The sequence below is a fragment of the Chelmon rostratus genome, chromosome 21 (genome assembly GCF_017976325.1).
Source record: "Chelmon rostratus isolate fCheRos1 chromosome 21, fCheRos1.pri, whole genome shotgun sequence".
Lineage (NCBI taxonomy): Eukaryota > Metazoa > Chordata > Actinopteri > Chaetodontiformes > Chaetodontidae > Chelmon > Chelmon rostratus.
The window spans coordinates 349277-373218 of NC_055678.1; the positions used below are offsets into that span (position 1 = coordinate 349277).

The 23942-nt window shown below is 46.7% G+C and overlaps 1 protein-coding gene across 2 annotated transcripts in view; it reads right to left on the reverse strand.

Annotated features, from left to right (window-relative positions):
• Positions 1-2694: 2694 nt before the first annotated feature.
• The window catches only part of LOC121624399 (thyroid hormone receptor alpha-B), a 29556-nt gene continuing 8308 nt past the window's right edge, over positions 2695-23942 (reverse strand). For both annotated transcript variants that reach the window (XM_041962005.1, XM_041962006.1), the window contains exons 2-8: positions 21872-21933; positions 18045-18145; positions 16916-17063; positions 16540-16745; positions 8941-9087; positions 6592-6850; positions 2695-5704 (exon numbers count right to left, since the gene is read on the reverse strand). In XM_041962005.1, coding sequence (XP_041817939.1) covers positions 5454-5704; positions 6592-6850; positions 8941-9087; positions 16540-16745; positions 16916-17063; positions 18045-18145; positions 21872-21933 — 1174 coding nt within the window. In that variant the 3' untranslated portion in view covers positions 2695-5453. The remainder of the gene's footprint in view (positions 5705-6591; positions 6851-8940; positions 9088-16539; positions 16746-16915; positions 17064-18044; positions 18146-21871; positions 21934-23942) is intronic.

Sequence of the window (23942 nt, forward strand, 5' to 3'; positions counted from 1 at the left end):
GTTTTCAGGCCGGCTGCTGGGAGGCTTCTGGGGGGCATCGGGTGGCGGACAAATGGGGAAATCCATTTTGGACTTTTCCAACTACGATGTGGGTGTGCTGCAGCCACGTGAGCTCACAATCAAGCCAAAAATTAAAAAATCACCCGCTTACGTTCTATTCACCTCTCCCACCTCCCACTTAACCCGTGAAAACAGCCTCACCCCCCCCTCCTGACCTTCAGCTGCCGTGGCTGCCGGCGACACTCACACCGATAGTTCGGACTAACTGGATCTGATCCCACAGACGAACACACACACATCTATAGGCATTCACGTGTAGCGTGTCACGCCGTGAGAACACGGGGGGGTACGAGTCTATCTCTTTGCAAACAAGAAGAGGCACTGGGTTTATGATTAATGTCACGGGGCACTTGATTATGGATCAGCATGCACATGTGAGAGAGTGCACACAAACGTACGAAGCATTACACGTGACTTTTCTCCCTCTGCCGTGACAGCGGGATGGAGCGGCTGAGTTTACTGTTGAGTGTTGTATTCATGTTCTTGTATTTACATCCTCGGTTATGGCCAAAAGAAAATGAAATGAAACGAAAATAAAATCAGAACAGAAAACATACAAAAATACATAACATAGTATTGCACCTTGCAGACGGGCAATATATATTCTCAGTTTTGTTGGTTGTTTGTAACGTCTGTGTGACACCACTATCCTTTCTGCTGGTGTGTGGAAGTTAGGTCGTGGGTGCCGGGCTCAGGTCCAGCCCCCTCCTGTCAGCTACATTCAATACCATAGAACACTCAGCCATTACAAAAGTCTTAATCCCTCAGTCTCTGGGCCATTCACATTTTGAGTTGACTGTCTATAAACTGTGCCTTTTAGCTGGAGAAGCGCTCACATTAGCGGACGATCTCTAACGTCTTTCTCGTGTTCGTCTCCCGTCGTCCGAGAACCGAATCACTAAGATAGAGAGCACGAAAGCTTGAGGGAAGAGTCCTTTTGTAACTTCTACTGATGCGTACACACAAGCACATATTATCTTAACATATACATTTTTTAAAATCTATATATGCATCTCTGAACGTTCACATGTGCCTGCGAATATGACTCCTCCCAAGTTCCTTTGAGTTTTGTGTTGTGTGAGGTATGACGAGATTGTTTTTTTTTTCTTTTTTTGTATTTTCAGTTTCTGTTGCATTATTTTTCCTGTTTAGTTTTTATCTCCAAAGTTGTATTTCATAAAAAAGAAACAAAATATAAAAAAGAAATTCCTGTTTTTGTTGGTTGTAAGTTCCTCCTGATAAAAGGGGACGGACAGCTGGACAGACACACAGACAAACAGATCAGTTGGCTTATCAACACAAACTATAGATGTGAAAAACAAGTGAAATATTTCTATGTTACACTGCACGCATGGTCAAAGTGACTACAGCTGTTTTTTTGTCTTTTTTACACAGAGCAGTTTAAGCATCAAAAACAAACAGAAAAATAAGGAAACAAAGATAAAATGAAAAATCTCCAACCATTTTGTTCAGGAGTCTTTTTAAAGTCGTCTCTTTTCATTGTGTTTTGTGGATTTATAATCATTTCATATATCTTTTTTTTCTTATTCTAGATCAGACTCAGAAGGTAAAGCAGCATCATGACCCCCGCTGTCACAGACGCAGTCAGCTCAGAGGACATGTGGTGGATTCCAAACATCATCTCTCAGGGATCACTTCTGATCCTCGCCGGATGAGAGTTGGAGGTTTTCCGTTTGGAGGGAGCTGAGGGGGGACATTTGGGGTTGTCAGCGGGCATGGGAGCGGGGGCTCGTACGGGGTTGTTGCAGGAACTGAAGAGGAGACGTATTCCTGCGTCGCCGTCTCCTCTTCCTCTTCCTCCGAGCGTTTGTTAGCATCGTCTCTACAAGCGGCCACGCCGCGCTCTCTCGCCCGTGTCAGTGACGCGGGGAGGGTCGAGGCCCGCCCTCGGCTTTTGTTTCCGGTCCCACGCTTTCTTGTTCTCTCACATTCTCGCGCTCAAGTCTGTCGTTCCCGCCGCTGCTGCTTCGCCGCTCACATTCATCCGGTGGCGCCACGTAAAGGGCGGTTACCGCCAGCCTTGTCTGACAAGGAGGAGGCCTGGATCCCGTTTGATTTGTCAACGATTCTGGGTCAAACTCGGGGCGTCCCGCTCGGCGGTGAGTGGGTGCAATTGTTAGGGTGCTCAGGGAAAGAGGGGGGGGGGGGGGGGGGGGTGATGGTGGAAGAGAGGGCTCTGGATGGGAATGATGGGAGAAGGAGAAGCACAGGGAGGATGAGTAAGTAAGATACACAGCCCCCCGACCCTCCTGTGCAGGATCTCTCTCCATCCCTGGTGGGGCCGGTTAAGGGTGGGGGACATGTGCTGTTGGTCTAATACTGACAACGGGACAGGTTTGGGACTGAGCCCACTGCGGCTGCCAGCCTCTGTCACACAGAGCAGCCAAAACGTGAAAAATGCCCTGTTTTACACAGAGCGGGGGGGGGGGGGACTAATCCAACAAGGGGGGTAAGTTAAACTTTGATGGGGAAGGGGCTGAAGAGAGGACTGCTGCAGTAGTGCAAAAATTCCACTCCAACACCAGCCTGGCTGGGTGGGGGCTGTTATAATGGTGACGGTGTGTGATTCAGTCAGAGCTAGGCTCCACAAAGGGCACTGAGCAGGACGGGGGGGGGGGGGGGGGGGGGCGACGGATCTCTGGAGGTGGTGACAATGCTTGTGGAGTCAGATCAGACCAAAGGCGGCGTTCCAGTTCCTCCCTCCTCCCTCCCCCCTGGAGAAGGTGAGGCTTGGCCATCTGTGACGATTACCCACGATGCCTGCCGCATGCTGCTCAGGTACGTCTGGGGGGGGGGGCAGATCACCCGTCCTGTAAAGCGCCCAGTCTGAACTACTGCTTGGCATCAATAGAAAATAGATTCTCTCAGTCTTTCTTTTCTTCTTCCTCTTCTTGTCAGGGTGGTGAACCCAGTCAGATTTGGCGTGGCCCCAGAATTGGAATGAACAGAGCGGGCTTTTCTAATCGAATCAACATTCCTGAATGGTCATTGGCCGGTCCACCACGCTGTCTGCCACGGACATGTGCAGCCAGATATTACTGCTGTAGTGGTGAGCCTTGGTAAAGTGCCTGACGCTAAAAGAACTTTTGGGTCGCCTCTGAAGAGGATTCATTTGGGTTGAAAACATTCCACCTTTCTACAGCTAACGCAGCGCCGTGAAGGACAGAAAGCTAATTTCCACGGAAATAAATCCAGATCCTGCGGCAGCCATCGTCGGTGTACAGTGGAAGATTGCTATGATGAAGAAGGAAAGCGCCCTTTCTGTGCACGCTGATTCAGCGGACGTAGCCACCGCTGGTTTTCAGTTACTCTCTGCGATCTATCCTCTCGCCACACGCCGGGCTGCACGTCCGCGCCGTCCTTCGTCGCTTCTGTGAGTCCGTTTCTGTTTCGGCAGAAACTCGTAAATCCAGATTTCAAAAGATGACACTTGGTCCCATATAACAAAAAGAGATAACCCGAGTGTGATGGGTACCACTCCCCGGAGTCGTGGGGATGGCCGGCCCTCCTGTCTTCAGTGGTATTTCATTTCAACCAAGTGATAGCACTGAGGGGTGTGTGTGTGTGTGTGTGTGTGTGTGTGTGTGTGTGTGCCGTGAGTGTTTTATCTTTCCATGACTACAAGTGTGCACCTGTGCAACAATTCTGCACATCTGTGTGTTAATCTACACATGCGCCAACTCGAATGGTGTATGTCTGTGTGTAGGCTGTGGGCAGCCGCCCTGTGTCCACAGAGGTGAGGTAGTGCCTGACACCACGGGGGCAGTATCGCTGCCCCAGCCTGGGGGTGTGTCCACTTTGAGGTAAATGGTAGCCAACTTGGCATTTGCCTGCTCTCAGTGATGCCCATGGTAAAAAAAAGGCAAATGTGTATGGAAGCCTGGAGGGGCCACACTGAGCTGAGTCCGTGAGGAGGGGACTCTGTTCAAGCCCTGCAGGTTAGGGCTGTTTTCAGCACCGCTGGGCAGCGCATACAGTAAAATGAGGCATTCACGTTACTTTGAGGTGATGTGTGTTTTCATGTTTGTGTGTTTGTGTGTGAGAGACAGAGAGAGACATATATACTGTAGATAGAGAAGAGTGTGTGTGTGTGTGTGTGTGCGTGTGTGTGTGTGTGAGATGAGCTCGGCTGTCTTGTTGGTGGTTGCTGCTATTCAAACCTCCTCAGAGGCTCCATGTGGGACATTTACTTGTGACCCTGGCTCTGAATCTACAGTCCACCTTTTCAAATCCTGTTTCCTCGCTCCCTATCTCTGCTCCTTCCATCTCTCCTCTCTCACATAACTCTCTTCCTCCTCTCCTCCCTTCTCTCTTTCTTTCCTTTACAGTAAGTCCTTGGGGGGAGAGGGGCTTAATTGTCATTCATAAGACGGCACACTGCTGGCACAAGCAGCACGGGCAATGACAAGGCAAGTCTGCTCGTGTGTGTGTGTGTGTGTGTGTGTGCGTGTGCGTGTGCGTGTGCGTGTGTGTGTGTGCGTGTGTGTGCTGTATGTCACAGGAGCCGGTCCAATGACACAAATGAAGGTAGATATGGAGCCATGGTCTGCATGTTTTTCAAAGGTAGACAACACAATTTCATAAAACTGGAGTAGCCTTTTATAAATATAGCACCGGTTTCACTGGGATCTAAGAAGAAGAAGAAGCTCCAGAAACAGCTGTAACGGCTCAGATTGAGTTGAGGAATTGATGGTGAAGTCGGTGTGGTAGCTCTGCTTCACTGCAGCCATTAAACACCGCAGCACTGCTTAAAGCGTGTGCTGAATTTGGACGTGCAGCGTCTGCTGATTGAGCGTTAATGTGTCACTGATGTCCATATTTTCACTTTTCTGCCTGAGCAGTAACACAGGAGTAATACTGAGAGGTGCTGGCCAGCATGGAAGCTGGAAAACATGGGCTTCAAAACGTGTAAATCTGTGACCGCTGACAAGAACCAGAGAGGGGAACGGACCCCCGCAAAGAGCGCTGCTCTGAAGAACTGAGGTGGAACAGGCTGTGGTGTGTGTGTGTGTGTGTGTGTGTGTGTGTGTGTGTGTGTGTACGTGTCTTGGCAAATGGCTACAACTCTTACTAGATAAGACATCATGCTCAGACAGAAGGGCCCCCACACGGATTTAAAACAGGGGTCAGTAAAAGGAGGAGAAAGAGGTGGAGGAGAGGGTGTTGGTCTGTTGACTCTCCTGTTGCTGGTGTGTTGTTGCTGTTACCGTCACTTCCAGTTTTTAAACCACGAACTGTAAATGCGATGTCGGAGGAATGCGGATTCCTGCCGAGAGGACTCCCCCTCCAGCCTCCCCCCTATAAAAACGACGGCCCTTTCCATCTCCCAGTTTGCCCCGACTTCCTCTTCCCTTTGCGCGGCGGCAGGTGTTTCACACCTCCTGGTCCTCGAAGACCTCCAGGAAGAGCGGGGGGAAGAGTTCGTTGGGACACTCCACCTTCATGTGAAGGAAGCGGCTGGCGTGGCACGCCCCGATCATACGCAGGTCCGTGACCTTCATCAGGAGCTTCGGCCAGAAGTGGGGAATGTTGTGCTTGCGGTAGTTGATGTAGTGCTCGAACGCCAGCAGGTAGGTCTCCTGGCACTTCTCGATCTTGTCCATGCAGGTGAGGCCGGAACGGTCTGGTGAAGCGAAAGAGGACAGACGGGAAGACGTAAGAGGGAAAGTTAGGAAGGGGGTGAGGGGGGTAGGACGAGGAACATGAGTAAAGGACAGAGGGAATGATGGAGGAGAGAGGAAGGAAGGAAGGAAATCAGTGATCGTCAGTGTAATTATGACTGAATGTGAGCATCATGGCAGCAAAGCTCAGTGGACACCTTCACATGTAATTACACTGTGAAATGCCCCCCAAGACTACAGGTGGGACCAAATCTCTGAATCTGTTGTCAGATCTCTTCAGCTTTCATCATTTCTAATTCAGCAAAAGTTCTAAATCATTTAACAGATGATTTAATTAATGTTCACAGCGACAACCTAAACATCACTGGTCTCACCACGAGTCTCCATGAAACTATTGAAATGACAAAGAAACACGTATTTCATAACTAATCTAATGAGTTATTAAATATTAATGAATCTTATTTCACATATCAAACCTAGTTCTCAATAAGCTGTGGATCCCCTGACAGACCACACCTGCTGAGCACATGATGTGACATGTAGACCCTGACAGACCACACCTGCTGAGCACATGATGTGACGTGTAGACCCTGACAGACCACACCTCCTGAGCACATGATGTGACGTGTGACGGTTTAAACTGAAGGCTTTTAATCACCTTCAGGAGTTTCCTCCTTTCAACACAGAACACGTCAGTGGACTTTTATCTTCTCGCCTTAATTACATTTTGATTTGATTCAATGAATACTGCGTGAAGCAGTAATGACTCAGGATATGTTTCATGTGGTGGGGGTTGTGTCTCCGAGGGCACAGAACATTTCTACTACATCAACTCCAATCCTGCACTTCCAGCCAGTTTCAGAAAACACGTTTTTAACTCGCCAACAACCTGAGCTCATGAGCAGCACGGCCTGCAGCAGCGCCACCTCGGTGTCGTCCAGGTTGAACTGCGCCAGGCTCTTGCCCAGATCGAAGATGGCGTCCGACACCACGCCCAGCCCGCCGTTCTTCAGCTGCTCCCGCTTCACGGCCATCTCCCCGCTCAGCGTCAGCGTCTCGCTCTCCGGGTCGTAGCGCATGGCGGCGCGCAGCGACATGATCTCCATGCAGCAGCCCTTCAACAGGATGATCTGGTCTTCACAGGGTAGCTGGGGGGGGAAGCACGGCGTTCAGGTTAATGCCGAGGGTTACCTCTAAAAGATTTACAGTTACAGCTGTGGACGACAAAGACGGGACCAAAAAGAAGAAAGTGTAGAAAGCAGGAGAGAAAAGAGAGAGTCATGGAAGAGACACTTCTTTCATCCCGTTTAGTTTCTGCTTCTTCCTGCACTTTGAATCTGATTCTTTTATTCTGATTTCTAGTAACTTAACAACACTTTGATGCTCATGAAAACAGTAACACACTCATATTTTCAGTCGATTTGAGGTTCCTTTAACAGCAGTTTGTACAAATAATGTAAGCAGGGAGAGAATATTCACATGTCCTCCTGTCTTACTATTCAAAAGTACGTGCTTAGAGTTTTAGAGTTGATGCTAATTGTTTCGTACATTCAGGTAGTTTTACAGAAAAAAGGCAACAAAGACATAAAAACTTTCCAGAAAAGCCTAAAGAGACGTGTCCTCAAAACGAAAGCTGAATAAAACACGAGAGGAAAAAAGGAAGAATGCCTCATCCATCCAGAAACGGACATCTTTCACACTTGACTTTACTTAAGACGTCTAGAATGAGCGGATACTGAAGCATTACCATGACGACTGTGGGCGACTCCATGTAACAGGAAATACTTTATACTTGAGATATTCTCCCTCCTTCACTGTTTGGTGGAGCCACGCTCGTTAGCGCTCAGGAACTCGTATGTTGAACGGGTTGAAAGTCCCTGCTCGTATCTGGAAGCAGCCCCCGATGCCAAACCTTCAAAGATAATTCCACTGACTACGACCCGACAGATCCTCTGACTGCTCGTGATTATTGAACGTAAACGAACGGTGGGAGGGAGGAAGCTGAAGCAGAGGGGGAGGGAATGAAAAGGTGACGGGGGGAAACATGAAGGGGCAGACATGTGTTTGCACTGATGAACACCCTGATTTAAATGCATGTTAGAATCTCCGGCTGGAAGCCCGTTTGATTAAATCTACCGACTGAATTAATTCTCACCTTCACGTGAGCTTGTTTCTTATTTTGCTGCTCTCGACTGCTGAGTAGATAAACTGACATTCATTGGCTTCATTTGTCTTGTAAATTAGCACCTGGGAGGTGCGCTTCATTCCGGAGGCCTGGCGAGCGCTGGGGGTGTTACTGTGCAGTAATTCTCTGCAGTGAGCAGACGTCCTGCAGGCTAAACTCTGCCCCCGCCTCTTTCATCAGATTAAAGAAGCTCCTTTCACAATATAATTTATTATATTGGGACCAAAAGATGACACATTAAACATGGCTGACGATCTGCTTCAGTGTCTGGATACTAAAAGTCTGTTCAGTCTCCTCAGCAGCAGTCTGCCCCCCCCCTCATTTGAATAGCAGAATCCATCATAATAGTAACGAGTCTGAAATAAAAGAACAACCTGAATGAATTTCACGTTAAAATATGCTGATTAAAACACTGATGACCCCCGTTTCCAAAAAAAAGGAAGATTTATGCTCTCAAAAAGAGTAATGGATTACAACTTTCCCTCTCCTTTAATTCATTACAGACCCCCACTCACACACCATTCTTCATTTATAACACACACGCACACACACACGCACGCACGCACGCACGCACGCACGCACGCACGCACGCACGCACGCACGCACACACACACACGCAGTAACTCAGCACTGTGATAATTATCCAATCACAGAAGGTCTCATTACAAGCAGCAGAGACAGGAAACATGATTACATGTTGCTAACAGAGGCGGAGCAGACGGGAGCTGCTGTGATTGTCACCACGAACAGAAGCTGCTTCTGGGTTTGTTTTCCATCGTGAGCGAAGCGTAAACGATCAGCGTGTTAACCTGCGCCGAGTGTTCTTCTATTAACCGACAGACAGACGGATGGATGGAGAAAGATGGAGCGTGTTGTTAGGGTGTAATACTGGTCATAACTCTTGCAACGCGAGAGACAAATTCACTCCTTAATCACACGTTTCCTCGGCGAACGCACGCTCACAGGACGGCAGAAGCTTGGCGGCGTCCGCGGCGTGTCTGTCACGCTCCCGCGCTCGCCCTGCGAGCCTCCAGACCACCGACCAGCACTCACCTCAGAGAACATGGGCAGTTTTTTGGCAAAGTCGACGACACGGGTGATGGCAGGAGTGATGATCTTGGTGAACTCGCTGAAGGCCTCCAGGTCCACCTTGTCTCCGTCTGACGTGGGCGCCACCGGGGACTGGCCGATTTTCTCTGGCTACACGGGGACAAAAACACAGCGGCTGATTAGAGCACAGTTAAAGTCGACACTGGACACGAGCAGAGAGCACGATCTGAACAGAAGACGACATAAAGGGTTTTAACTAATCTCAAGAAAAACCAAACATACACTGAACTAATAATACATAAAGGCTCCAAAGTAGACCAAAAACTGGTCCTTCATCAAAGCTGCTGATTGAGTCAGTCCCACATACACCAACCCGCTATTAATCCGCAGCTGAAAATAGTCCCCGACAAAAGCACTGTTTCCTCCTGTTTGAGCAACGTTAGCAAAGACCTACAGCGTCCAGCCGTTTCAGCGATGACTGAACCTTTTTTAAGAATTAAACCCTCAAACACTCAAATATCTGAGACGTGTTTTCAGCTTTTCTTTCTTCAGAAGAATGTATAAGCTTGTGCTGAGAGCCACGGCGAGGGAGGGGAAGATGTAAATTATTCAAGCACGGACCGACACGTTGTTGGTTTCGGTCTTTTCGTGGGATTTGTCGACACTGAGGGATATACGCAGCGTTTGCAGCCTTTTATCATTTAAACAGAACATGAATGTGAATATTCCACGACAGAGGAGAGGAGAGCACGTTGTGTATAGAGTGATATGACAACAGAGTCCAGCTGAGAGTCTGGGTGTGTTCTCAGGACTGGGGGGCACAAAGAATAACAGAAGATTCTAGAAGGATCGATAAGAGTGGTCTAGGGCTTCAAGTTAAATACAGCAGAGGAAACAACACAGTTTTAAAAGGTTTTATAGCTTTTTGCTCCTCGCCACAAAGTGCTCACTTGCCTTGGGAGACAAATTAATGTCAATTAATGAGATAAGGCAGCAGATTGTGCTCTGTGAAAGGAATGGGACACGTCACCCGGCAGATTCTGGTTCCTGAGAGGACGGCTGCAGCAGGAAACTGCAGATCAGGAATACACATGTTTACACAGTTCATGAATATGAAAAATGTTGTTCCACGCTCTGTTGATTAAAGCGAGTGTCAAGGCCAGAGTCATTTATTCAGGCCGGGCTTCAACAATAAATGGGATGAGATAAAAGTATAGAAATAATCACCTCCCACCAGGAACCATCAATCATAATCCAGGGGGAGGAGGATTGCGTAAATCAGTGTGAACTTAGCCAATCCTCCGCTGTGCAGCTGAGAGCCGAGCAATCATGGAAGACTGAAAAAATGGTCATAATAACTTTGATGGACTGCAACTCTTGTTGCGCGAGAGCCAAAACAAAGCATTGGTTTCACTGGTGGAGGTCAATGGCTAAATGTCTCTCAGGCTAAGATCTGCTGAACAGATGCCAGAATCTCACACGGAGAAACAAACCGCAAGACAAAGGTTCAGAGACGCGTCACAAGTCACAGCCGACAGAAATAAACCTTTAAACGAGTTCACTGAAACGTGCTTTCTCACTTACCCCCAGTGGCATCGAGCCATGAAGGTAGTTTTGGTTTTATTTGTCCACGTTTGGAGATATCTGAGATTTCTGCATCGACCGACTCAGCGGAGGCATTCACAGAACCGGAAAATCAAGAACTCAGCAGCAGTTTGTCTTTACGGGAGCTCTCGATAATCCGCAGGCGTCTTTGTTGACGCAAGTTTTCCGAGGAACTGTTCAAAAAACGTTCACAGAGAAGTCTGTGCATTACCCAGATTAATGGGGACGGATGTCTCGGCTAACAAAATTCCATTGACTTCCACTGAATTGCTGCGGCGGCAGAAATCTCAGACAGATATCTCAAAACCTGGCCAAGAAAAACCAAAACTATCTGCATGGCAGGACACCATGAAAGCCACGCGAGAACTTATTTTGTTGGCTGAACTGACACTTTAAATACCATGAGAACCACCATGAGGAGGGTTCAGCCATCCTTCAACTGCTGGATCAGATCTAATCTGTATTCTACAGGTGCTGCTGCAGCTCCGATCACTGAATACACAAACAAGTACAAAAATGTGTGATTGTGCCGTGCAGGGGTGAGAATCAGGCCTGTGGGGCTTCATATGGACTAATGTGATTTTCCTGCAACTGTTACTGTTTGTTCATTAACTGCACGGCCATCTGGCGCTGGGGGAGCACACTCGGCTGCAGTATAGCCGCGGAGCTGCAGAGGGGGTTTGTCTTCGCTGCCGCGCAGGCCGGTTGGTCGGGGGGTTCTCCTCGACGTATGGAAAAAAGAAACCGCTCGTGTCCCTAAAGAGGCACAAGATATTTGGACTTTTACGTGAATCCTGGTACAAACTGGGGGGGAGAAACTTTTACTGCAGTCTCATCAGTTACCTGCTGAGCTTCAACTCTTGACCTTTTATCAGATGGATTAGTGCTGGGGAGTTTGCTCCAGTAGAGCTCCAGCACGTTTTAATCTGGCTGATGGATGGTTTCACCTCGGTGCCCTGACCCGTACGCTCGCTTCACGCTTTGTGTGACGACGATACATTTTTAATTACTAAAACAGCAGTATTACGAGTTTTTATCAGAAATATTGTTCCGCAGTCGTCGTGAAACTGCCTGTAGAAAACTCTAGAATCTTTCTGTCCCATAACACACGATGTTGTGTACTGTGAAGTACATATATACTTAATATACTGTACAGTACATAGATACTTTATATACTGTAAAGTACACATATACTTTATATATTGTAAAGTACACATATACTTTATATACTGTACAGTACATATATACTTTATATACTGTACAGTACACATATACTTTATATACTGTAAAGTACATATATACTTTAAATACTGTACAGAACATATATACTTTAAATACTGTAAAGTACACATATACTTTATATACTGTACAGTACATATATACTTTATATACAGTCAAGTACATACATATACTTTATATACTGTACAGTACACACATATACTTTATATACTGTACAGTACACATATACTTTATATACTGTAAAGTACACATATATTTTATATACTGTACAGTACATATATACATTATATACTGTACAGTACATATATACTTTATATACTGTACATTGCATATATACTTTATATACAGTAAAGTACATATATACTTTATATACTGTAAAGTACATATATACAACATAAAACGCTACTTTTCCAGGTGTTGAAATTTCTGGCTTACAAACTCACCTTTAGTGCAAACCCCCCCCCCCCCCTACAGAACAGTGCACTGCATGACAGAACTGCAGGTATGCAGTTAAAAAACGCTGATGCTTCAAACATCTGCCTCTAGATGTCTGCATTCAACCAAAACCACATGTCCTCACGTCCTCGTGTCCTCATGTCCTTGTGTCCTCATGTCCTCACGTCCTCATGTCCTTGTGTCCTCATGCCCTCATGCCCTCGTGTCCTCATGTCCTCGTGTCCTCACGTCCTCGTGCCCTCATGTCCTCGTGTCCTCACGTCCTCGTGTCCTCGTGTCCTTGTGTCCTCATGCCCTCGTGTCCTCGTGTCCTTGTGTCGTCATGTCCTCACGTCCTTGTGTCCTCATGCCCTCATGTCCTCGTGTCCTCATGCCCTCGTGTCCTCACGTCCTCATGTCCTCACGTCCTCATGCACACAGCCGAGCAGAACACTTTAAAGCAGGCTGAGCTCTCCTGTTTGTCTGATGCTGCTCAGTCCAACAGCGAATGATTCAGATAAAGTTAATGAGTTCTCAACCTCCTGAAAAAAGATTTAGTGATCTGAAAGGCTGCCAGTAGGGTTCATGCTTCACGTGGCCTGGAAAACTGAATGAGAGACCTGGAGCGTAAAGCGTGGCCTGACCTTTACGAGCCAGATCGTAGGAACTAATGAATAATTACACAGCGTCCTGTGTGTGAGTAAATATGAGTGAACGAACAATTTGCATTCATACGTGATGATTGAAGGAAATTTATTCTAAAATTGTCTAAATGGCACATGTTTAGTTTTTTATTTTTCACATTACTTTCATTATCTATCAGTGTCTTTTTTAGCCGAGTGTTGTGTCAAAACCATCTGTCAAGTATTTCTTCCATACTTACTCACATGATTAGAGGACTACACGTACACACAGCTGTGTGAACTGAACCTCTTGTAAAAGCTATTTCCAGATGCCTGACCACAGAGAGAGAGAACACTGTGTCACTGTAACTCAAACTGTGTGTGTGTGTGTGTGTGTGCATGTGTGTGTGTGCGTGCATGTGTGTGCGTGTGTGCTCACAGATCTGAAGGCTTGGTTGCATTCAGCCAAATATTACAGTGGGCAGACGCAGGAGTGCAGCAGGTTTCAGTGCTGCAGTCTGGTTGCAGCAGCTGTGAAACCAGACAAACTGCAGTAGCTGCTGATCAGGTGCATCAGTCATGACAGAGACCGGACTCAAGTCTGCCCACGTCCAAGTCTAACTGAAGGGATGAGGTGCTCTGATGGGACACGATATCAAAATAGTCCTGAAACACTTTGACAGTAGTAGTTTATGTGTTTAACTATGTGAAGTATTTGTATTCGCTCAACATTTGCACTGTCTTGTTGAATCTACATGTAAAGAAACCTGCTCGTGAGCCGCCTGGTTGATTCAATGCTTCTACCTTCACTAGTCGGCATCAGAAGTACTGGTGGATTAAAGTTATTATTCCATTAATGAATGAACGTAAATGAGCAGTTGAAGTGTGACACACTTTACTCTCTCCCATCAGATTGTCTGCTGAGAATAATTCCTGAGCTACATATGAACATATTCTGGCTCTACGCGCCTTTTTCCCCGCTGCTGCTCTGATGTCTGCCATCGCTCTCGCTCCCTCCTGATTCGTGGAATTAAGAGTTTATTTTCGAGCTGGTGGTGACTGTTGGAACGGCAGACCCAGAGGGTTTTACAGAGTTTTTATTTTGTTTCTGTTGAGATTGAGTGAAGTGATAACATCACTGTTGCTGTAAATGGAGTCTCGTGGCTTTGGCGAGGATGATAGAACGGCTGTTTCTGGTTAAACAGAAAGGATCTTACTCTTCAACAAAAGGGGATCCTTTCCATGAGGTTGTCATACACTCTGAATAACAATCTGAGCCTGTCAGTGGCAAAAACAAGCACTGACTGGACCAGTTTCAAAAAGTCTTGTCCCCATTAGTCACTTGGACACAAAAACACATGAGAGTAGGCTCCATAAACACAGATAATACTGGACAGAGTCCTTCCAGGTCCGGGACAGTGAACTCCTCCAGGACACGGACTGAAACCCTGATGCACGGTGCAAGGCGAAATGACTTTTCTAATATACGCAATATTTTTTCAGACAATGTTTAACGTGTCTTCTTACTTCTAATCTAGTCGAGTAGTCTCAGTTTAGTCTTTGGTTCATACGTCAGGGACATTAGCCACCAGGAACATCCCTGTTCAACCAGTGAAGGTTTGGTACATCCAGCGACTTCAACCAGTGATTTCACAGATGCATTCAGATCGAAGGGCAGCTAAAGATGTTTGTGTCACATAAACTCTCATCCCAGATATTAGACCTGGATCCCTCAGATCCAGGTCTAACTGGTGCTAACAGCATGCTAGCCACTCAGTGTGTTGAACTTTTAGGACACTTCGTCCGCACTTCTTCTCCTTCTCTTCTCCTTCCCTTTACCCAAAGACCGCCGTCCTTTGCTCGACTTGGTGCTGAGCTTCACAGTAATCAGTGCATCGCTCAGCGAAGTCACCCTGGACTGAGCAGTCATGTGAGAGCTTCAGTACGGTGTACGTATGTGGAGCGGTGTCGCTGCTGCCCTTTTATAGCTGCCGTCCCCTCAGAACTGAAAAGGGCTGGTCGGCTTAGCATGTAAATGTAGATATTCAGGGTTCGGCGGCTCGAGCCTCCAGAGCCCTGTTAGTGGGTGAAGCCTGTGTGAAATACAACCATCTATCCTTTAGATAAAGCAGGCTCAGGGCTTACATACAGTATTTCACCGCGGCGGGGGTTCCTGTGCTAATCGGCCTTTAAACGCTGGTCGTTGCCAGCCTCGCTCTGGAGGCAGGTCACTGTACAACATGTTTCCTCACTGGCTCTTGCCTTACGCTGTAGTTTTTAGTCCTAAAAGTGTGAGGACTGGAGATAATGATCTCACTTCACACACAAACACAAAACCCGGCTTCAGATGTACCTTTTCTCTTCAGGGGAATTCTTAGACTTCATCTCTGCTTGAAGCTTCACACGTCCTCACCTACGCTATCCCCACACGGCCCCCTTCCCGTCGCACCCGGCCACGTCCTTCTTGTTGCCTAGCAACTCCCTCCACAATACTTGCCATTACACCACAAGTGCTTTCAGCCCCTGTCCGGATGAAGCCCCCCTTTCCCGACATCTCTCACATCTAACGCCCACCTACACCTCACAGATACTTGCTTTTTAAATGAAGCCCCTTGAGCTGTGGTTGAAAGCTGCTGTGAAACTGTTAATGAGTGCTTAAAACTGGGTAAGCACCTCAGAGAGTCCTGGGCCAAACACGAGGTCGGCTTCTGTCTGGGTCCGTGTGGGACAGGAAGCCAGATACCAGGCAGGGACTCCCTGACGAGGCCCGAACACCAGCAGCAGGACGACAGAAAGTCTGACTGCCAGCATCCCTGCCAACCTTCAGACGAGCGCTCATGACTGAGGATTTGTGCCGGCTGAGATAAGGAGGGGGCTCACAGAAAACAGACGGGAAAAAACAGAGAGAAAGTAAGGGTAGACGCCGAGGGACAGCCAGGGAGGAAACAAAGGAATGGAGACGGGAAGGAGATTAAAGCAAAAAAAGGAAAAAAGGAAGTCGAGGTGTGAATGAGCACTACGGAGGGAATTAGGACTGGTTAAGAGCCCAGAAGGATTAGGATGAATAAACCTCCCAAATGCTGGAGAGAACTGAGGAATAAAGACACAACAGAAACAGACAGCAGGGAACACGGAGCGATAACGTCATGAAGAGCTGCTCTGACAGCCACACATGAGAGGAATCAGCTCACCCAGATAAAACTCCATCATTTCTGACTTCAGCATGCGTGTTTCAGTCAGGACATAATCCACATGGTCCTGCTGTTCAGCTCTGACGGGTTCAGAGCAGAGCAACACCAAAGCACAGTTTGCAGTTGCTTGTTGAGTGTTTTTGCACTAAAAAAGCCCATAAGTTAGGTGACAAACTACTTATTGTAACACAAACCTAAAGTAAACACACAGCGACGGTTTCACAACATCGGACAATAGTTACTGGATGTAACTCCAGTTCTATGAGTGTGTGCGCCTGTTACTCCAGTGGTCATAGATGTCATTTTGGGAGTAATTGTTCTGTTGTTTAGGTATGAGGATGATGATTGTGATTTATTACAGCTTGGATCTTCTTTTCTTAGTTTTGGCTTCAGTTTGTGTCAGTTATGGCTTTAAACATTAGACTTGGGTTGTAATTAATCAGAATTATCAGAATCATTTGATGGGTAACTGTTTGGCTGTATCGCTCCACTTCTCCACGTCTTCTTACCAGGAATTTGCGCTTCTGTTTCCACTGGGCGCCCTGAGCGTTGGTGTGTCGGTGGGCCTCCGTCACCAGGTGGATCAGGTCCCACTCGTCTCCGGTGGGCTCTGGACGGTTCTGGAGAGTTTTCACCATTTCTTCCTTCTTGCGTCGCTCCCTGTTCTCCTCGATCAGGCGCCGTTTAGCCACCCGCTTCGAGTCATCCAGCACCACTGGGAGGAGGTGATGGAGGAGGAGGAAAGGACCATTAGAAAGAGAGAGCATTAGTTTACATGTTAATAATGCAAAGCTGCAGCTTCTATATATATCTATATCTATAAAGTCGTCACATCATCACCACTGCATCACTGCAGATGAGATATGTAATGCATGAAACACTCACAGTCCATGGCCATGCCCACTCCGATGCACTTCTTGAAGCGGCAGAGCTGACACTGGTTGCGGGTGATCTTGTCGATGATGCAGCAGCCATCGTACTTGCAGGAGTAGGAGGGGTGGAGATTCTTTTGAATGGTCCTACGGAAGAAACCCTGGAGCCAGACAGGAAGGGACGGGTGGATGAATGGATGGGTTGTGGACAAAGGACAGGAATGTAGAGAGAGAGTGGCACATATAAAGGGGGTCCAGGACGAGGTGAAAGCGAGAAGGCGAACCAGAGTTGACAACAAAATGCTGTTTGTTACAGGGAGACATTTTCTCTACCGCTGCTAAAACTACTGCAGAAATCAAAGTTTTAATCTAAAAAGTGTTCTAATTTATTCAGGTCCTGACAACTGAAGCTTCGGTAATCAGGAACACCCAGCCTGGTTATTGTGGGAAGGCATTGGTGTAGGAGCGGATGAACAAATCGGAGTTGGAAATTAATTTATACCTATAAAATAATTTGACAATCTTAATATTAGACTGAAAATATTATTTTGCTGAGTGAAGAAATCTCTACATGACAGGTGTGGATCGATACGTCAAATAATTAGCACGACTCATGTCTTTAATTTGCGACCCGATCAATCATATGTCAAATATGTCATTGCCCACGAAGCCGAATCACAGCCTCTTCAGTGGCGCCTTAGATATCACATGTTAGTGACGAGCAAACGGGAGGAGAAGGAACAGAAGCAGGCGATCGTACAAGCGAAGGAAGACAAACAGCGAGAGCTGACGCCACAGACTGACGAACAACATCGTCTTTGATGCGTCTGCGACCTCGGTGTGCGCATGTCGTCGCTCACTTTGAAGTCAGAGACTGTTTCAGAGCGTGTGTGACCTCAGATTTCATGTGTTGTGTGTGTGTGTGTGTATTACTCATGTTGTGAGGACGTAAATCTTTTTCTTTCTTCCTAATGTGGACAAAATGCAAAGTGTTATAACGTAAATCAGCAAATTTCAGCGTGAAGACTCGGGTTAGGTTTAGGTAAAAGCTAGGGTTAGGATGAGGAAGTGTGTGCGTGTGTGTGTGCGTGCGTGTGTGTGTGTGCGTGCGTGCGTGCGTGTGTGTGTGCGTGCGTGCGTACCTTGCAGCCCTCGCAGGTAATGCAGCGGTAGTGGTAACCTGTGGCCTTGTCACCACACACCACACATGGCTCATCCTTTTCGAGGTAGCTGGGGATGTACCCTGAGAGACACAAGCAGAGCCAAAGTTAGATTTTCCTACACAACGCTGACACCCCATCGCTTCACTCTAACCGGCCAACGCACCCCACTGTTTACCCCCCTACACATCATTTCTACCCATCACCTCGGCAGCAGATCAGGAGACAGCCAATAATGATCTGATGAATAAGAACCTCTCTAATCATTTTCACAATCACTAGTTTGTCACACGGTTAAAGGGACGCTGCGGAGCTGCAGAGCTACGTTTTCACAGGGGGGGTCCCCACATTCTTTGTGTTCTGCAGGTGCATGACGGTGGACGACGTGACGCACATTTCTGCCGACGCTTTCACAATATTCCACTGAGCAACGGTCGGTGGCAGTGATGAAGAGCGAAGAAGACTGCCAGCAAACCTGGATGTAAACAACGCGTGATTGGATGAAGAGATAAATGTCGTGTCTTTTGATCGACCAACGCTGGACTACAACTAAGTTTAACTTTAACAAATTGAGTCTTTAATGTTATTATTCTGTGATTTTACAGACACTCTCATTTGTTTCAGTTCCTGCAGAGTATACAGGTTACACAGACTTCAGGGATCTGAATGAACAGGAGCTGGATCTCCTTCCTCTCTCTGCAGCCTTTCTCCTGCATTAACTGAGGAAGAGGACACTCTGTTCTTTTTCCATACTGCCTGAGAGAGCAGTGAGACTGAGAGGGAGCACACAGACACAGCAGATTTCTATTCATTTCATATGATATACAGCTCATGAAGAGGGAGGGGGGAGATGGGACACTGCACGACACAAGTAAATACACAAATGTGGGTATCTGAGTCACACACACACACACACACACACACACACACAGCCACTGGCAGATCTGTACGCTCTGCACATGCACGTTGTTATGACATATACTCTGTGTGTGTGTGTGTGTGTGTGTGTGTACCAAGGCGTGGTGAGAGCTGTGACTGGCAGTGTCAGTTGGGCTCTGTTACAGATTTTAGAGGGGAGGGGGGCAACAAGAGGATGGTGGGAAAGAGAGGGGGAAAAAAAGGGGGGAAGAAGGAGAGACGGGAGCGACGGGGGCACAAGTGGCATTTCGGCCAAATTGGTTTTTATACAGCGACGAAGAGCTCGAGCTCTTTCTGCTGATGAGAAAAATCTAAATATCAATTTAGATCGAGAGAAAAAAGCAAAGTGAAGTGAAAACTGGTGTGAAATGTGGAGAAGAGCACTGGCTGATAAAAAGAGTGAAACTCCATCCTTCAGAGAGGGAAAAGACAGCAGAGGAAGAGGAAGAAGAAGAGGAGCAGGCCAATGGAAAGATGACCAGACATCAGACAGCCGTCACAGCTCCAGCGCGTCGGCGGGACGAGCCACCGGCCGGATCTGCGAGCCAGCCTGCTGTGGCTGTGTGTGGAAGCCAAGCCCAAAATCAATACCACTGCAGCTCTCCGACTCTGGATACCCGCCCCTCCCATTACGGGCCCTGCAATACCCCCACCGACAAAAGCCGGGAAAGGAAGGAGATTTTTTCACGAGAGGCCGAGTCAAGATAAATATTTTGTCTTCACAAGTTTCCCAACATAACATCTGCCTGGTTTTATCAAAGCGCGGGGGTCAGGCTGGTATGAATCAGGTCCCTGAAGGAGTCTCAGGATTGTTTCTCCGAGGTCTTTACATGACGACGGCACGGCGAGGCGACATTCGAGACTGTAAACATGGAGGAGGACGTCAGGACACAAGACACTATACACTGATGTGGAGTTGGAACGACAGCTGCTGTATAAAATGTAGTGCTGTGCTTAAGACTGGAAATAGACCGGGCCCAAACTCAGGATTATCTTTATTATTATTGATTATTATAATTATTTTCAACTTTTTATTAATCGATTCAATGTTAATTTTAGAAACTGGCATGTTCTAATTCCTCATTTTGCCTGAACAGCTGACCAAAAGTAACTGAAGTTATAATTTATTTCCAGTATGAATGTGCTTCACACTGGAAGAAAATACCATATTATTATCTGATTAATTAACTCATTAATTAACACATTTGAAAAATTTAAGTAGCTGATTAGCAGCTTGTCAAAGCAGCATGAATAAATGTTTTGCCACTAGGTGGCAGCAGTACAAGCTGAAAACACACATCACATGATAAACTTGTTTAAGCTAGTTTATGCTAATATGGCACAGCTCAACACCGACATTCATTACAGTCATGTTTCGAACCACCAGCCCAAAATTCACTCTCCTTCTAACTCTGTTTTGGTCTCCACCAACTCCTGAGGAAAACATCTGGATGTTTAGCTGCTAAATGCTCAGCTATGTCCACATTCAGTGAGGTTTTTTTAAGTTATATCACATTATCATTTGATCCACTGTTGATTAAAAACATGGATTGGTGCGTCTTTAAAGTAGCTGAATGATCATCTGTCAACTCACTAATCGATCAATCGTCAAAGGGATTCAGCTGCCTTTTTAATTCATATATATATATATATAAATTCCTCCCCCTGCTCAAACTGGTGAGGCGTAGGGAACTCGCTGAGAGAGAAAGAGTCTGAATTAAAGCCCTTCATGACGGTCTGGAGGGTCTTTGAGACTAATAGGGCGAGACATAAAGTGTTCTCACCGTGTGGTCGAGTACGTCCTGGACTCGATTGCAGCGACCGGTACTTATAAAATGTGCCGAGTAGGCCGAAAACGAACGCTAACTGCAAGAAGAAGAAACAAGCAAGAATGCAAGCTGTGATCAGAGCCAAAGGAGCTCATAGAAAATATTCAGATTTTCGGTTCATATCTGTGAAAAAGGACATTTAGTTGTTCCAGTTTGTCATTTGCAGAATAAAAAAAATAACACTTTTTAGTTTGAAACAAGTTTTTGACAGATTTCTAAAACATCTGTGTTTTCTTGTTTTAATGACAGGTGGTGTAATAAATTTGTATAAATGTGTGCAGTGATGTGAAACAGTCTGCGTAGCTCTCTCACTTTGTTAAAACCTGAATGGGTGATATGTTTTACTTTAAGGATGCTTTTATTCTGAAGTTTTCGTCTGAACGTGTCAACTCGATCACAGTGGGACCAGGTCCAAACACCGACCAACATCAATGCACATGTTCAACAGTCTGTTTGAGGGTTGGCCCTCCCACAGGACAACATCATGACAGTGAGTGACCACCAGGCCCCCCAGGCAGACCTATTGTCATACTTTCCCAGTTCCAATGGACCCCGGCAGGTGAACGAGGTCCAGATTCCAGCAGAGCTGCAGAGAGGCAGGAACAAGCCTGCTGGGAGGGGGGACATGTGAAGAGGACGGGCCTGGGGGGTATATCTTATAATCAACCATCCTGTAGACTCCCACCCCATCTCATTCGATCTCTCTCCCTTCTCTTCTTGACTTGGTTTTTTAAGCTCGGGGATTCGGAGCTGTCACTCAAACGACGCGCTGCGTCCGACGAGGAAGCCGAGGGAGCAGAAGGCTTTCGTTTATTCATGACAGTTGCCAAGATGTTTTATTTTTTTCTCTTTGGAGGTGACAAATGGAAAGCGTAATGTGCACAAGGCAGCGATGAATCATGTCCCGCTAGCTTCTCTGCAGTCACTCAGCCGCCTGCGCTCACTGTTGTGAGACTGACAGCTACAATCCTCCGAAATCTATCAGACGGAGCTGAACCAAACGCTGCTTCCCTGCGCTCGGAGAGGAGAGGTGTGTTTCTGAAGGACCCATCAGTTACTCACCAGTCATACTCTTCACCGAACATTGGCTGTTCTTCCTCTTCCTTTTCGGGCCATTGAGCCACCTGAGAGAGAACAAAGGGGACAAAGAGAAGAAGAAAGAGAAATAAGTAAAAGTGCACGTAAATACACCGAGCCTTCCCGTATCTGGACACATCTCAATCCACACTGCACCGGCCGGATCACATCTGGAGCAGCTCTGGCTCGCGGCGTTATCGGATCTCGGCCAGGTGTGAAAGCTGCTTGGCCACGTTTGTGAGAGAAAACAAACTGCCCAAAGATTTGAAAGGTCGTCTAATTCCATCTCCTCCTGCCTCCTGCGAGGTCCCATACAGCAGCACCGGCTTCCCTTTGAGGGGACACAGCACCTCCTGGCCATCAGCGCCAAAATCAAACTAATGAGAATGCTTATTAATACCAGTAAGTACAAAGGCGTGTGATTAGATGCCATGCTTCTCTAATTAGGTTAGAAAACAGGAGCACGGTTTGCAGCCACTTTCATTTCTAAGAGGAGTAATGGAGCTCTCTGGTAAAGCCTTACTCACAGCACTTTGTCAAAGGAGGTTGCATGGTTGCTTTTGGCAGAAAAAGCTGTTCTCCAGGGTCACGCTTGCTGAATCCAACCATTTTCCAGAGAATACAATCAATCCCCCAAAACAGTTGTAATTATTAGAGCACACATGGGAAAGGCCCGCAATAACAGACGCAACACAAACACCGAGACTCTAATATGTATCCAGCAAAGCAAGCCTGTGCACCCAGAAACACACCTGCAACACACTGACACATGTGAAAGGCATGTCGAGCACAGACGGGAACTGGCTGCTCTGAAGGGAATTATGACAGCGTGGAGATGGAGGAGAGAGAGGGTTGAGCAGAGGGAGAAAACATTTCTGAAAAGAGAGTCGGGCGCTGGATGTGTTTGGAATCCCAAGAGTCGAGCTCTCTGCTCTCAGATAGCCTCCAGCCCTCCTCCCACACCAGGGCCCTGTAATCCCAGCTCCAGGAGGGGAGCGGGACTCCATTAGCACCATAAATAAAACGCCGTCCCGCTCTGTGGAGATGCTCTGCTCAGGCCTTACACTGACTGCACGTGAAGGAGGAACTCATCTGTCTCTGCTGCTCTGCCTGACGGTACACCTTTGGCTCATTAATGTTTCTTTTGGTGGTGGAGTTACAGTTATTTATGATTTTGGGCTAAATGTATATGAATAAAGCTCTGACCAATCTGCACAATACATAAAAATCCCAGAGAGGTGTTTAGCACACATGAAATTCAAGCTCTTTGCCATTTAAACAATGAAAAATCATTATTGTCAAATGGCAGTATTGTGACAGGATCCTGTCTGCAACACTTAATACATAAAATGTTTTGTTTGCATTAAAAAGTACATAAATACAACATTATATACAACATTATATTGAAATATAGCACATGTAACATATCTAAACTGAAATAAATCATTTCCATTCTGCACATCAGCCGCCGGCTGCGTCTGCTTTTCTTCTCACGTGGCACAAAGAGCTAATGATGCTAAAGCTAAAGATGGCTGAAGTTCAGTTGATCCGTTTCAACTCAACATTTAAACATTTTGCTAAAACCAAACTCCTTCATTTCTGTTCTGCTTTGCATGGTGGGAACATGGACTATGGAACTGTATTAATATATAATACATATATGGTATCATTGGAACATGGAACTGGGACGCAGCGATGGATTTTTTTCTCTGAGTAAATATGACCTCAGTCACTGTTGTGATGAAGCATCCTTTACCTCCACCTTGTCTTCTTCTGATACAACAGGAAACCTCTCATGAGGTTACATGAACAGAAATGACCTGACAGCCAGATTTCTGTTTCTGTTTCCAACACTGACCAACATGTTCACCTCTCTAATAATCCATCATATTTTTATTCTTTTCACACCAGCAAACACTGTCCGCCCCTCAGAAACATAACAACTCGACTGCCTGTTAATGGAACGTAAAAACCATGTTAAACTGCCCGTCACATTTCACCTCGGCCTCAACCATGTCTCTGCCTTGTTTTCAGTTTTGGTTCCCTTTGTCCTTTC